Here is a 13,647-nt window from a genome sequence, read left to right as displayed (position 1 = left end):
TTTTTTTTAAATAAATAAGATAAAACAATGTTTTCCTTCACGTAATAATAATAATAATAATAATAGTCTTTCAAAGAACTATCAGCTGTTATTAGTGGGGATGGATATACTCGTGTCTTTAATGCTACGTTACATTTTCAAGGCAAGGAGGGAGGCGCATGGGTGTACTGTTATGATCCCTCCGTGTGTGTGTCTGTTAAAGTCGACATAAAGTCCAGCTTATGCATAGAACACCAGCTCCGGGATCTGCCCCCCCTGCACCCCGGTGCCGTTGGTGCTGTCCGACGAACACTGGAACTGAAAGGTCACCTTCCCAGACTGCACCTCCGTCATCCCCTCCTGCCCGAAGTAGCTGAGCTCGTTCCCGTCCAGCACGGCGCTGACGGTGTAGAAGGCGTCCTGCTCCACCTGCACCGGGTGCTCAAACCACACCGAGAAAGTACTGCTCGACCCGTCCGACACGAACTTGGTCTTATTCTGCGCCAGGACGACCCCTTGCCGCTTCAGTTCTATCTTGACCGCGTACTCGGCCTTCGCCCCGCTGGAGCCGTACAGGCCCAGCCCGGCGATAAAGATCCGCTTGTCCACCGCGAACTGGATGCTGTCGCAGCGGCCCCGGTAGCGCCACTGGTTGCTCCGGTAGGCGGACGACTGGAAGCGGTGGCACCTCTGGGGCGCCAGGCCCTGCCGCTGGGCCAGGGGGAAGCCCAGCTCGGGCTTGTTGGCAGCCGTGAACCACAGGAAGACGTCGTGCGTCTCCTCCAGCGTCAGGATGTCCGACTGTGCCGCGCCGTCCGCAAACTCCTCCAGGGTCATGGTGGGGACGCGCACCAGGTACAGAGCCTTACCCAGGACGGCCCGCTTGTTGGCGGCGGTCACCCCGAGCCCCTGCCGGGAGCACTCCGCCGAAGCCCAGCTCATGACGGCGTCGAAGACCACCGGCTCCTTGGCGTTGAGCGTCTCCCGCTCCAGGATGATCTCCAGGGTCTGCAGGTCGATCTCGCAGAAGCCCTCGGAGCGGAGGGCCAGCTCGGCCTGCGCGTCGATCACCTCCCAGCACCGCTGCGTCAGCTCGGGCTCCTCAAAGAGCCGGCTCTGGGAGAGCAGCACGCAGGCGTTCCTGGCCTCCAGGCTTGTCTCCAGGAAGGTGACGCAGGCCTTGGCCAGGGCCGGGACAATGTACTTCTTGGCAGCGTAGAGGGTGGCCAGCACGGTGTCGGCCTCCAGGTCTATCTCGTCGCTGTACATGTACCTGAGAGAGGAGAGAGAGGGAGGAATAACAATCAGTTATGTTTGTGGTGGTGAAAAGAAAGCAAACAAGAAAAAATACAGAATTTATGGTCTTGAATCCCTGTTCCTTCCAGGAAAAGTAGGATGGATGACTTGGCGTAGTTAAGCCTGCTCTTATTTTGTCATGGGATGAAAGAGCAACATTGCAATTGGCAAGTGACAAATAGAGATGGAACCAACAAAGAAGCAAAGAACCTATTTATATCCCTTCCGAGACTGAGACTGCAGTCAGAGTCCCCCAAGAAGAAGGAATCATTAGCCTCGGATGATAGAAATGTTTCAATATTTCAGAACAAAGAGCAAAGAAAGCAGCAATTACACTGCTCTTCCCTTCTTCTCATGCCCTTTGGTGCTTTAACATTTTGGCATTCAACCGTTTTTTTGCTTTTGGATGAACGATAATATCCCCTTTGAAGTGACATTGTGCTTGTCATGTCTAATTCTGGTTGTGAGGGGTGAGGAGTGGCTTACTTCAGCAGAATTAGAAAGGCAGCAGGTTCAACATCTGGGATATGGATCTCCGACTCTCCTTCAGCCAGGTCCCCGTAAAACATGGCACAGAAGACAGAGCTGCCCACTGCCAGCACATACTGGAGGGGGGGGGGGAGGACAAATGGATACATTAGGGACTTGTGTCACGTGTGTAAACGTCTGTATTGGATCAGAAACAAAGTCGAATATATATCTCCAGATGGAGAAAGGAAGGCCTTCTTACCTTGTGCGCTGGCACTTTCTGAGATTCACCCAGGGGGCCGACAACGAAATGGACATCGGCCATGAGTTCATTGTTAAACATCAAGGCATTCCTAAGAAGGAGACAGTTGGGTATTAATAGGTATGAAGTGAAACTTCCATGGCTCTTCCATAATGCACAATGCACTTCTCATACAATAGCCTAGTCATTCTACCTTCCCTACATAGATAATGAGCATAGTATTTTGTTTTGCGCCATTTGTAAATGTCTAAAATCATAATTTCATCAGCTGCCTGTCAGCCTATTTTCAGGATCTCATTCACTCAATGGAGAGGTGCCATAACATCACCAATACAAAAGTGGCATATATATTGTAATAATAACAACAATGATAACCTTTATTTATATAGCACTTTTCCTGCAAACGTTGCAGCTCAAAGTGCTTTAACATATCCACCCATATAAATGTATGATCCAGATATATCCATGTATATGTACATCCCGTACATATCCATATAATAACATATGCATATAATTGTAGACTAATTCATTCGATACATGTCTTGGCATTGGACACCGATGCAAGCTCACGAGCGAAAAATAAGTTGTACCTCTCTCGTAAGGTCGGGTGGGAGGACTGCCAGCTCTCTGGGTCGACGTTGTTGTTGTAGATGTTCTGCTGGGTGGTCGGGGTCGAGGCCGGGGTCGGTGACTGTGTGACCTGCACGTCGCTGCTCGTCTTTCTGCTGTCCCCCGCCGCTGTCACCGTCGTACCGCTATTGGGCAGGTTGGTGTTGGTGTTGGAAGTCGCAGGATGCAATTCTGCAGCCATCTTCTTGCTCGTCAAGGACAGGGTTAGGATCTCATAGCATACTGGGAACCGGCCCCCCGAGTGTGAGTGTTTCCCCCCGGACTTTTTCGACTTTTTCAGTGTTTCTGGAAGTAATAGTAAGAAGGTCAAACACCTCATGATCCGACCATGATGGAGCAACCTGCAGTCGGCCGTGGGCATCGGCGCACAAAAGCGTTTATCCCCCCTCTCTTATAAATAAACTAGGAGTCGCTGCTGGGGGATCTAGGAAGCAACCATACAGATTCTGTCAGTATTTTGGTCAATCGTAGTCTAGTGCCGCATTTAGATGTGTCGATGATTTTTTAAAGTCTACTAACCGCGGATCAGTTTTAAGAGCAACATCAAATCCCGCGGAGTTTGTATTTCAACTTCCAATCAAAACACTTTTTTTTCGCATTTTCATCTCATCTCCTCCTCTCCGTGGTGGAGATTTCTCTCCCCGGATCGTCCCGTTTTATGATCTGTTTTATCCCCACTCGGACGGATCGTAAATCCAGAGTCGCTCGCTTGTAGTCCTCCTCGTCGCTATTTTCCAGAACAAAATCCTGGCAGATGTTTTTTTCCTCCACCTAAAGCGACTTGTCACCGAAGACGAGGCGGCTGGTCCCGTCGTAACGACTGTGTGAATACGATATGAGCAGCGATGTGTCGGGTATGGAGTTTTTAGTTGCCGTCTATTTTTTATTTTGGCGTAATCCACCCGGACGCGCAGCTCTCCGCTGACCAATCAGATACGCGGATACGATCAACGTCAGACGCCTAGTAGCGCCTCCCCCGAGCACACACACATGCACACACGCACGCACGCACACACACACACACACACACACACACACACACACACACACACACACACACACACACACACACTCACACACGCACACACGCATACTGCAGACTGCTGAAACAGCGCACACAATCACAGTGACAAAATTATTTCCAATGTATGATTATGATTATTATAATTACGTTATTCGTGGATATGACATATAGCCTATAGGAGAAACATTCAGGTGTTGTTGTTGTGTGGGAATATTTGACGACAAATGTTCACAAACTAGTAAACAAGTTTGCTCTGTATGTATCATTTTATAAAAATTTCTGAAGCAGAGTTCAAAATAAATGTGTTTTAAAAGTGGTGTTTACATTGGAGTTTGATTTTAAACTTTGTGATGATGCAGAGAAAATCCATTTGGCTCTGTCTCTGCCGTGCATAACTGCCTGCCAGAGAGGCATCAATTATACAATTTATTATCCTCAAGTGTATAAGATGCACACAACCTGACTGTGCACGCTGTATCTTATTGCCTTGGCTGAGTGCAGGTTTATTAGGGGGCACAGCCTCAAGTTTATTTTGTGGAGACTTGAGCCAGAGCCGTATTAGCTCCAGTGGTGGTCAGAGACTGAGGGAGGAGGGGGGAGTTGGGAGGAGGGGGGCTCTAGAGAAGTGTCCTATTACCGCTACTACGCTACTGGCTTCCCAACAGAGGGCTCTGTCGCTGCGAAAGTGGATAATTTGACGTGACGATCACCTCCAAAGCAACTCTCTCCTCCGCCAACTTAGGAAGTATTAATAGATTTGTCCTGATTGGTCAGTCACAATGTGGGTCGCTGTGGGCGTGTCTCACCCCCCCCCCCCCTCCCTCTAGACCCCTGCCTCTACATCCCTCGCTTCGCCCACCTGCTGGAGTTCGGGGAGAAGAACCACGAGGTTAGCATGACGGCGCTGCGGCTGCTGCAGAGGATGAAGAGGGACTGGATGCACACAGGGCGCAGGCCGTCTGGGCTGTGTGGCGCAGGTAACCGTGGGGACGGGTAACCAGGGGAATGGGGGGAACCATGGGGACGGGGTAACCAGGGGCACAGGTAACCATGGGGACGGGTAAACCATTAGCACAGGTAACCATTAGCACAGGTAACCATTAGCACAGGTAACCATGACCACAGGTAACCATGACCACAGGTAACCATTAGCACAGGTAAACCATTAGCACAGGTAACCATTAGCACAGGTAACCATTAGCACAGGTAACCATGACCACAGGTAACCATGACCACAGGTAACCATTAGCACAGGTAACCACGACCACAGGTAACCATGACTACAGGTAAACCATCATCACAGGTAACCATTAGCACAGGTAACCATTAGCACAGGTAACCACAACCACAGGTAAACCATTAGCACAGGTAACCACGACCACAGGTAAACCATTAGCACAGGTAAACCATTCAGCCCAGCACCTCCATATGATGTCTGTATGACCACCGGTTCTACAGGTAAACCACAGTTTACTTCAGGTTGTCAGAGCTAACCATCGGTTCCAAAATAGAACACTAGAACATAATCACAGGCGACGTGTGAGTACCCTGGCCGTCGCCCCCGGTAACTGTAACCAACGGTAACCCCGCAATCATAGATGGTCACTGATTACAGATAACACTTAAGTCATCACTTGAACCTTCAATCACCTTGAATGCATTGTGAACTGTGCCCTCCCCCCCCAGCCCCCCAGCCCCCTAACTGGTGTTAACCAGAAGCTCCCGTGTTGCTGAGTTGCATCACGGCATCAAGATGCCCCCTGGAATTAAATAACCAACTTCCTTCTGGCATGTGTACATTTATGCTCGGGGTTTCACTTTTCTCTGTCTCTCTCTCTCTTCCTCAGCTGCAACGTCTGAATAATTAACTGCTCCCCATTAATCATTCAGGGGATTCGCTTACATGGAGGAAGGAGAAGTTTAGAGGAGCAGGAGCCTGTTACTCACCATGAAGGGAATATGTTGGAGAGAGACCGACCGCCCGGGTCTTAAACCTGACAGCCTGAGCCCGTAGGACTGTAGCTGTACTCTGCATGCCAAGATGGATGCTAGCTTCCTGTCTGTTAAAAGACTGTGCAAGGACACCCTGTTAACATGACTGTTATTTAACTACATATACTTATTAAGCAAGGTTTACAATATAACTCACATGATGTTAATATTACTACTACTACTGCTAATAATAATTGATTGCATTTCTGTATATATATATATATATATATAGAACACCTTTCTACACACCCAAAGTGCTTCCATTGTAATGGGGCGAACTGATGAACTTGATTGTGTGGTGAGGCAAGGAGAGGATGGTGGATAGTGAGTTGGACTGGTGATCGGAAGGTTGTGAGTTCAAAACACCCCCAGTAGTGTGCCCTTGAGTAAGGTCTCAGTTACTCCAGGGGGAAAGTCCCTGTAATTGTAAATCGCTTTGGATTAAAAGCGTCTGCTGAATGGCATAATGAATTCAAAAATGTTGGATGGTGTGGCGAGGAGTGGATGGTTTGGTGGTGATGAAAGTCTAGAACCCGTCTAGAACCTGGGTTCCTCCTCTCAACTGTCAGGTGTGTCTCTGTCCTCAGCTCCTCTCACCTGTCAGGTGTGTTTGTGTTCTCAGCGTTGCTGGTCGCTGCTCGCATGCACGAGTTCCGGCGCACCATTAAGGAGATCATCAGCGTGGTGAAGGTGTGTGAGTCCACGCTGAGGAAGAGGTGAGAGCTGCTTACAAACAGAGAAGAGAGTGTCCAAATTGATTTGTCTGAACACACCAGGCAGAATGTTCATGGATCCCTACAGTTAAACAATGTCGGCCTCTCGTGTGTAGAAAGGCCCCTGAAAATCGGTTATATCCTGAGATGTACGTGGTGGGATGTTACGGCTACATTTACATTTTTGGCATTTAGCAGACACCTTATTCCAAAGCGACTTACAATCTATACATTTGACTAAGCAAGTGAATCATCAATCCACCAGTCGTAGCAGGAAGAGTAATCTAGCTCAGGCCAGGGGCCATTGGCAGTCATTGTGATAAAAGAAGAAAGAAAGATGTTTTTAGACACAGGAGAAACAGTACAAGGGGGGGGTATGTAGAGTATGAGAATGTAGGCCTCTCTCTCTCGTGGATAGAAAGGGCCCTGAAACACAGTTCTACCCTGAGATGTATGTGGTGGGATACCTGGCTTCAATGTTCCTCTGTGGCTCAGTTGGTAGAGCATGGTGCTAACAACACTTAGGTTGTGGGTTCAATTCCCGCTGGGACCATATATACAGAAAAATGTATGTGCTCACTGCAATGTAAGTCGCTTTGGATTATACTGGCATACTTATGTTCAGTCATATTCTTCAGATGGAGTGTGGTGTTGAACTCTGTTGTGTTTCCATGACGACAGGTTGAATGAGTTCGAGGACACGCCCACCAGTCAGCTGACCATCTCAGAGTTCATGAAGGTGGACCTGGAGCAGGAGTGCGACCCCCCCTCCTTCACCGCCGGCAAGAGGAAGAAGAAGCTGAAGGAGGTGTGGAGGAACGCAGACACACCAGGGGGGTATTCCATCAACGTCGCTACGGAAAATCCAGGCTTATTTTGATAAGTCTCGCGAGGCTGGATGTTTTTTTTTATCTCGCAGGATTTATCAAAAATATGCCTGGATTTTCCTTTATCGGTGTTCATGAATACCCCCCAGCAGTGACGGTTCATAGGTCAACTCTGTCCTAACTCTGTCCTAACTCTGTCCACCTCTGTTAGTGGTGGTCTAGTGGATAGTGAGTTGGACTGGTGATCGGAAGGTTGTGAGTTCAAATCCCACCTGAAACACCACCAATAGTGTGTGCTTAAGGCACTTAGCCCTCAGTTATTCCAGGGGGAATTTGTTTGTAATTGTGAATCGCTTTGGATTAAAAGAGTCTGCTAAATGGCAAATTCTAACTCTATCCTACCTGTCCTATCTGGACGAGCAGTGACAGTTGATAGGTCAACTCTGTCCTACCTGTAGCAGCCTTGTATGGCTGTTGTTTAGCCATTGGTCAGTCTGTTACAACACCCTGACTTTACTCTTGTCTTTCTTTCCTTCTAGCTTGAGATAGAGTTGGAGAAGAAGATGGGCGATGTGGACGAAGGTAGAGATATGATTCATGTCTTGTCAAGTTTCTCTAACACTAAAAAAAAGAAGAAAAAAAGTCATCAAAAACGTTAAAGTGCGGAGCGCAGTCAGCAGGTTTTTGGGGGTCTTTATCTTTTGTCTTATCAACAGGCGAAATCCACAGCTACGAGGATGAGATAGAGATGGAGCTGGAGAACAGCCGGCCCAAGATGAGAGGCCTGTACGGCTCCCTGGCCAAGAACGGTGAGACACAGAGACCCTGCTGTGCTAGGCAGCTAGCCTGCTAGCTCCTTAACCCTGCTAGCCTGCTAGCTCCATAACCCTGCTAGCTCTCCCAAGGGAAGAGGTGAGACACAGAGAGACCCTGCTGTGCTAGCCAGCCCCCCCAGCCCCCCAAGCTCTCCCTCGCCAAGAACGGTGAGACACGCAGAGCCCTGCTGTGCTAGGGTAGCTGTACTGCTAGCTCCATAACCCTGCTGTGCTAGGCTGTTAGCCTGCTAGCTCCTGCTAGCTCCCCAGCCCTCCCTCCCCAGCCCTGCTACCTCCTGCTAGCCCTCCTGTTAGCTCTCCCCAGAGAGGAGGTGAGAGACAGGGCCCTACTAGCTCCCCAGCCCTCCCTCCCCAGCCCTGCTAGCTCCTGCTAGCCCTCCTGTTAGCTCTCCCCAGAGAGGAGGTGAGAGACAGGGCCCTACTAGCTCTCCAGCCCCCCCTCCCCTCCAGCCCCCCCCCTCCCCAGGGAAGAGACACAGGGCCCTGCTAGCTCCCCAGGGGCCCTGATCGCTCTCTAGCCCCCCCCCCCCCCCCCCTCCCCAGGGAGCAGGCTGTGTACCACAGCGCTGGGTCAAGGAGGAGCCAGTCAACCTTCCCAAGTGCTTGAAACGTTGGTTCATCTAGATACATATAAATGAGAATCTGTTGTTTACTAAAGTGCGAATGAAAAAAAAGCACTTTTTGTATGTTTTTTTTGTATATTTGCCCTCTAAGTAACTGTGACAGGCTACATCTTCAACCTGCCGTCCTAGTTGTGTTTTGTCCATCTCTGTGAGGCCTCCCTCCCCTCTGCATGCGCTCAGCGGCGGTGGGGGGGAGGCCAGGGAGGGGGGGCGGGGGGACCGGCTGTCAGTGGGTCCAAGCCTGTTGCTCAGCTGCCTGATCAGTGGAGCACAGTTACTATATTTACCCTCAGCTTCTGTTAATGCTGAAATGAATGTCATCATGATACTCTGACAGCTTGACGGTCGGATTCCTGACAAGGAAATAATTGAAAAACAACAAATAATAAAGAAAGAAAGAAAGAAAACAATAAAGAATGACAATTTTGTTGCACATATGGACAACAGACCCCCGTTGCTAAATGTGAATGACTCCTGATTGTCAGAGCCCTGTGTGACAGCTTTGATTAGCTTCATTGTGTCTCCTAAGATTTCTGCTTCCCCCCCCCTTGTACTGTTTCTCTAGTGTCAGAAAAAGAAAAATATATATTCTTTCTTTCTTTCTTCTTCTATCACAAAGAATGCCAATGGCCCCCGGCCTGTGCTAGATTACACTTCCTGCTACGACTGGTGGATTGATGATTCACTTACTTGCTTAGTCAAACATATAGATTGTAAGTCGCTTTGGAATAACGTGTCTGCTAAACGCCAAAAAATGAAAAAAATAAATGTATCTCTGTCCTGATTGTAAAAGCCCTGTCTCTCTCTCTCTGTCTCTCTCTCCTTCTCTGTCTCTCTCCTTCTCTCTCTCTCTCTCTCTCTCTCTCTCTCTCTCTCTCTCTCTCTCTCTGTCTCTCTGTCTCTGTCTCTGTCTCTCTCTCTCTCTCTCTCTCTCTCTCTCTCTCTCTCTCTCTCTTCATCGTGTCTCTGTCTGTCTCAGATTCTCAGCAGAAGGATGACGAGGTGTCGCTCGAGGGGGATGAGCTAGAGCTGGATGAGGAGGAGCTTAGGGCCGTGGCCCGCCACCTCAACCAGGACCTGGGGGACCAGGCGCTGCCCTCTGTGGGGGAGGGGGAGGGAGGGGGAGAGGGGGGGGAGGTGGTGGTGAGGCCTCCACGCAGAGGCCCGTCGCTGGCCTCCCTCATCGGGCCTCTGCCCACCGCAGCCTCCCTCGGCCTCACAGAGGAGGCCATCACAGAGTGCATCGGAGACGGGAAGGAGAACGGTGAGCTTTTAATTATAAAAAAACAAAAAACGGGATAGAGACAGTAGAAATTGACAGGAAGGGTGGGTCCTGCTTCCCCCTATACTGTGTCTCCAAAGATTTCTACTTCTTTCAGGAGAGGAGAGGGGTTTAGAGGAACCAATGGGGAGGAGTGGTTGTGGTCTAACCACTCGTAAAAGACACAGGAATATCCCCATGGCCACTCTCACACTGACCTCCCGCAGTCACACACGCGGATGAGCCTGGCTGAGAACACCCTCCATTACACCATCAGGATGAATCACAGACAGAATCATATGCTTTCACATAAATGGGATTAAAGGTTTTGTCGATGTGACAACGTCATCTTGAGTCATCTGTGTGTACGTTTGTCATGAGGATTTGTCATCCTACGCGGCCTTGAGTCGGCTGATCTGTATTAACCCTTGAGTCATTCTGATTGAGGGCTTTTAATTTGGTAGTTTGTAACGTAAGGCTGCATCTGCATCAGGGAAGAGGAGGGTTAGAGGAAACTACTCCTGTCCCAGTGTGTGTGTGTGTAGGGTTAGTGTGTGTTTGTGTGTGTGTGTGTTAGTTAGTTAATCAGTGTTTAGTGTTTGTGTGTTAGTTAATCAGTGTTTAGTGTGTGTGTGTGTGTGTGTGTGTTAGTTAATCAGTGTTTAGTGTGTGTGTGTGTGTGTGTGTGTGTGTGTGTGTGTTAGTTAATCAGTGTTTAGTGTGTGTGTGTGTGTGTGTGGTTGTGTCTTAGTAAATCAGTCTTTAGTGTGTGTGTGTGTACCTCTTTGTTTTGGATTGGGCGCAGCTTGGTGCTGTATCTGCAGCTGGCTGTTTGGTTGCTGGACGCAGGGTTACGGGGTGTCTGTGTGTGTGTGTGCGCTCTCAGGCTGGGATGATTGCCGCGGGATTTGGAGCGGAGGAGGTTCAAGGGGCCCCCAGCTCAATCTTTGAAGTATTAAGTGGACAAGGAGTACCTTGTCATTACTGCAGTGTCTTTCATCCCTGTGTGTGTGTGTGTGTGTGTGTGTGTGTGTGTGTGCACTCGTACGAGAGATCAAGAAACAGTTCATTTATGTAAACAGTGTTTATTTGGGCAGGGTTTAAGTGGGAAGGTTAAAGGTCTTTCGGGGAGTGTCGAGCAGTGAATTTAAAGTCGCTCAACGCACACGTTTCTGAGTAATGGCGTTTTTTTTATTTTGCTGTTTTCTTAAGTTCGCTATGGAGTCGAATCCTGTAGCGTTGGCTGTTTGTCTGTGACTCAGCAGAGTCCAGGACGACCCAGGGTATAAACATCCCCTGACGTCTGTGGTCCAGCCTTAAGGGAGCACTGTCCCGTACATTACAGCCGGCCCGGCATTGATTGAGGGCCGGTGTTTTTCAGCGAGGCACTTAGTCCAATCAATGACATTTACTCCTAATCTTAACGGCCTCAGAGAACTCAAACCCCTCTGGCACTCTGCTGTCAGCAACGCCTGTCTGGACTGAGCTGATGTTTCTTCTTCTGGGGGAACCTGACTTCGCACTTTGTGGATTTGAGTTGCTGCCGAAAGCGAGCTCCAACTCACACCAGATTTGGAGATATATGCGGCCTGGGATGGTCCAGTGGTCTAGCACCGTGGTCTACAGTGCACACATATTATGCCCATGTTGGCATGGGTTTGAATCCGGCCCATGCCCTGCTGACATGCCCTCTCTCCCTTCTTCTCCTTACTTTCCTGTCTGTCTTCACTGTATCTGTCCAACAAAATGAAAAATACGAGTGGGACTGCCCCACTCAGAAAAAAATTACTTAAAAGAGATATACAACCAGGTGTTGATTGGGAAGGCGACAGACAGTGATGTTATTACCCATAGATACTGAAAGCTGCCCGTCCTTTAATAAGCAGACACTACGACTACTGCTCTGAACACTAACAACTACAACAATTACCAGAATAAAATAGCGGCTGCGGCGCAGGAGGTAGAGCCGGCATCTAATGATCGCAAGGTTGGCAGATCGGGCGTTCAAACCCCGGCTGGCCACATGTCGAGGTGTCGAGGTGGGGCAAGACACTGAACCCCAAATTGCTCCCCAAAACTTAGCGGGCCGGCGCCTTGCATGGTAGCTTGCCGCCATTGCTGTGTGTGTGTGAATGGGTGAATGAGAGGCCGTTGTAACGCGCTTTGGAATAAGGCGCTATATAAGTGCAGGTCACGGCGAGGCTCCTGGAAGATGTGGGCCCTGTCGGCAGCCCTGTGGCCTCCCCCTCCTGTGGTGCTGTTTACCCTGGCTGTTTAAAAGCTGTCGTTGTTACTGATGTCTGTGTAGGAACCGTTCAAGGTTGAACAGAACATGTTGTTCATCAGTGACTCCCTGCGTCCGCAGTAGCACGTTCTCTCCACCGGGCCTATCTTGGCTCGCCTTTTTTAAGGAAGGAATTGGCATTTAGAGAAAAGGCAATCATAGAGAGGTCAGATGGGCCTCACCTCCTCTCTCACACGCTTCTACACATACTTCTGTCTTTCTACACACACCCCTGTCCTTCTCCACACACCCCTGTCCTTCTACACACACCCCTGTCCTTCTACACACACCCCAGTCCTTTTACACACATCTCTGTCCTACACAAACCCCCCCCCCCTGTTTACACACACCTCTGTCCTACACAAACCACCCCCCCTTGTCTTTTTACACACATCTCTGTCCTACACAAACCACCCCCCCTTGTCTTTTTACACACATCTCTGTCCTACACAAACTGCCCCCCCCTGTTTACACACATCTCTGTCCTACACAAACCACCCCCGCCCTTGTCTTTTTACACACCTCTGTCCTACACAAACCCCCCCCATCCTTTTACACACAACTCTTTCCTACACAAACTGCCCCCCTTGTCCTAAACACACCCCTGTCCTAAACACACCCCTGTCCTTCTACCCCCACCCCCCCCCCCTCCTGCCACCCCCCCCTGTCCTTCCACACACACGCGTCCTTCCCTCTCAGTGCATTCATGTCCCCTCTCCGCCTCTGACAGCTGGAGATGCCTCAATTCCACAGCGAGGAGGAGGAGAGGAGGGGGGGAGGCGGAGATGAGGGGGGTGGGGTGTTTACAATGCCAGGGGCGGTACAGTAGGGCCGGGCGGACAGATGGCTGAATGACTGACCATCCCCTCTGCAGAAGGAGGGGTGGGGACGGAGGGATGGAGGGAGGGAGGGAGGGAGGGATGGAGAGGTGACAACACAGGGTTAGACTACAAACGTGTGCAGAAGGAGGGGTGGGGACAGGGAGGAATGGAGGGATGGAGGGAGGGAGGGAGGGATGGAGGGAGAGATGGATGGAGAGGTGACAACACAGGGTGAGGCTACAAAACATGTGAAGGTGAAGTCTGGTGCACATCGACGTCGAAGGAAAAACGTCCTCGACATCTTTATGTGAAGCTTGCCTGCTGAAGGATTATTATTACTACGCCTTTGCATGATGCCCCCCCCCCGTTACCCTCCCCCCCCCCTGTCCCCCACCCCTTGGGGCTCTGTCTGTGGTTTTCCATCATTTCCTGTGACACATGTCATACGAGTGAGCCATGATTAGACATTATCCGTCTCCCCGGCCCGCGGAGAGGATAGGGAAGAAGCCATATGTCTGCTGCATCCCTGCCTGAGTGGAGCTGACAGGAACCGCTTAACAAGCCGGAGCAGGAAGTCACGTGACTCCCCGGGAGTTACATCACAGACAGGGTTTTTAACCCCCTCGGTACG

The 13,647-nt window shown here is 50.0% G+C and overlaps 2 protein-coding genes across 2 annotated transcripts in view; one reads left to right on the top strand and one right to left on the bottom strand.

Moving 5' to 3' along the window:
• The window catches only part of LOC308175884 (transcription factor IIIB 90 kDa subunit-like), a gene marked incomplete at its 3' end in the record, with an annotated part of 66,284 nt that overhangs the window by 24,327 nt on the left and 28,310 nt on the right, over nt 1–13,647 (top strand). The window contains exons 7-12 of the mRNA XM_080550448.1: nt 4,487–4,636; nt 6,274–6,367; nt 7,046–7,172; nt 7,731–7,773; nt 7,908–8,000; nt 9,630–9,914. Coding sequence (XP_080406574.1) covers nt 4,487–4,636; nt 6,274–6,367; nt 7,046–7,172; nt 7,731–7,773; nt 7,908–8,000; nt 9,630–9,914 — 792 coding nt within the window. The remainder of the gene's footprint in view (nt 1–4,486; nt 4,637–6,273; nt 6,368–7,045; nt 7,173–7,730; nt 7,774–7,907; nt 8,001–9,629; nt 9,915–13,647) is intronic.
• On the bottom strand, nt 220–2,996 carry LOC308163677 (BTB/POZ domain-containing protein 6-B-like; the record flags this gene model as incomplete). The annotated part of the gene is made up of 4 exons (XM_080537858.1): nt 220–1,252; nt 1,762–1,880; nt 2,006–2,096; nt 2,596–2,996. The coding sequence occupies 4 exons, from the start codon at nt 2,994–2,996 to the stop codon at nt 220–222; spliced, it is 1,644 nt and encodes a 547-aa protein (XP_080393984.1).

This window comes from Nansenia antarctica (assembly GCF_963989245.1).
Source record: "Nansenia antarctica genome assembly, chromosome: 1".
NCBI classification, from domain to species: domain Eukaryota; kingdom Metazoa; phylum Chordata; class Actinopteri; order Argentiniformes; family Microstomatidae; genus Nansenia; species Nansenia antarctica.
Note: the sequence above shows the minus strand (reverse complement) of the source record. Positions and strands in the feature narration are given on the sequence as shown.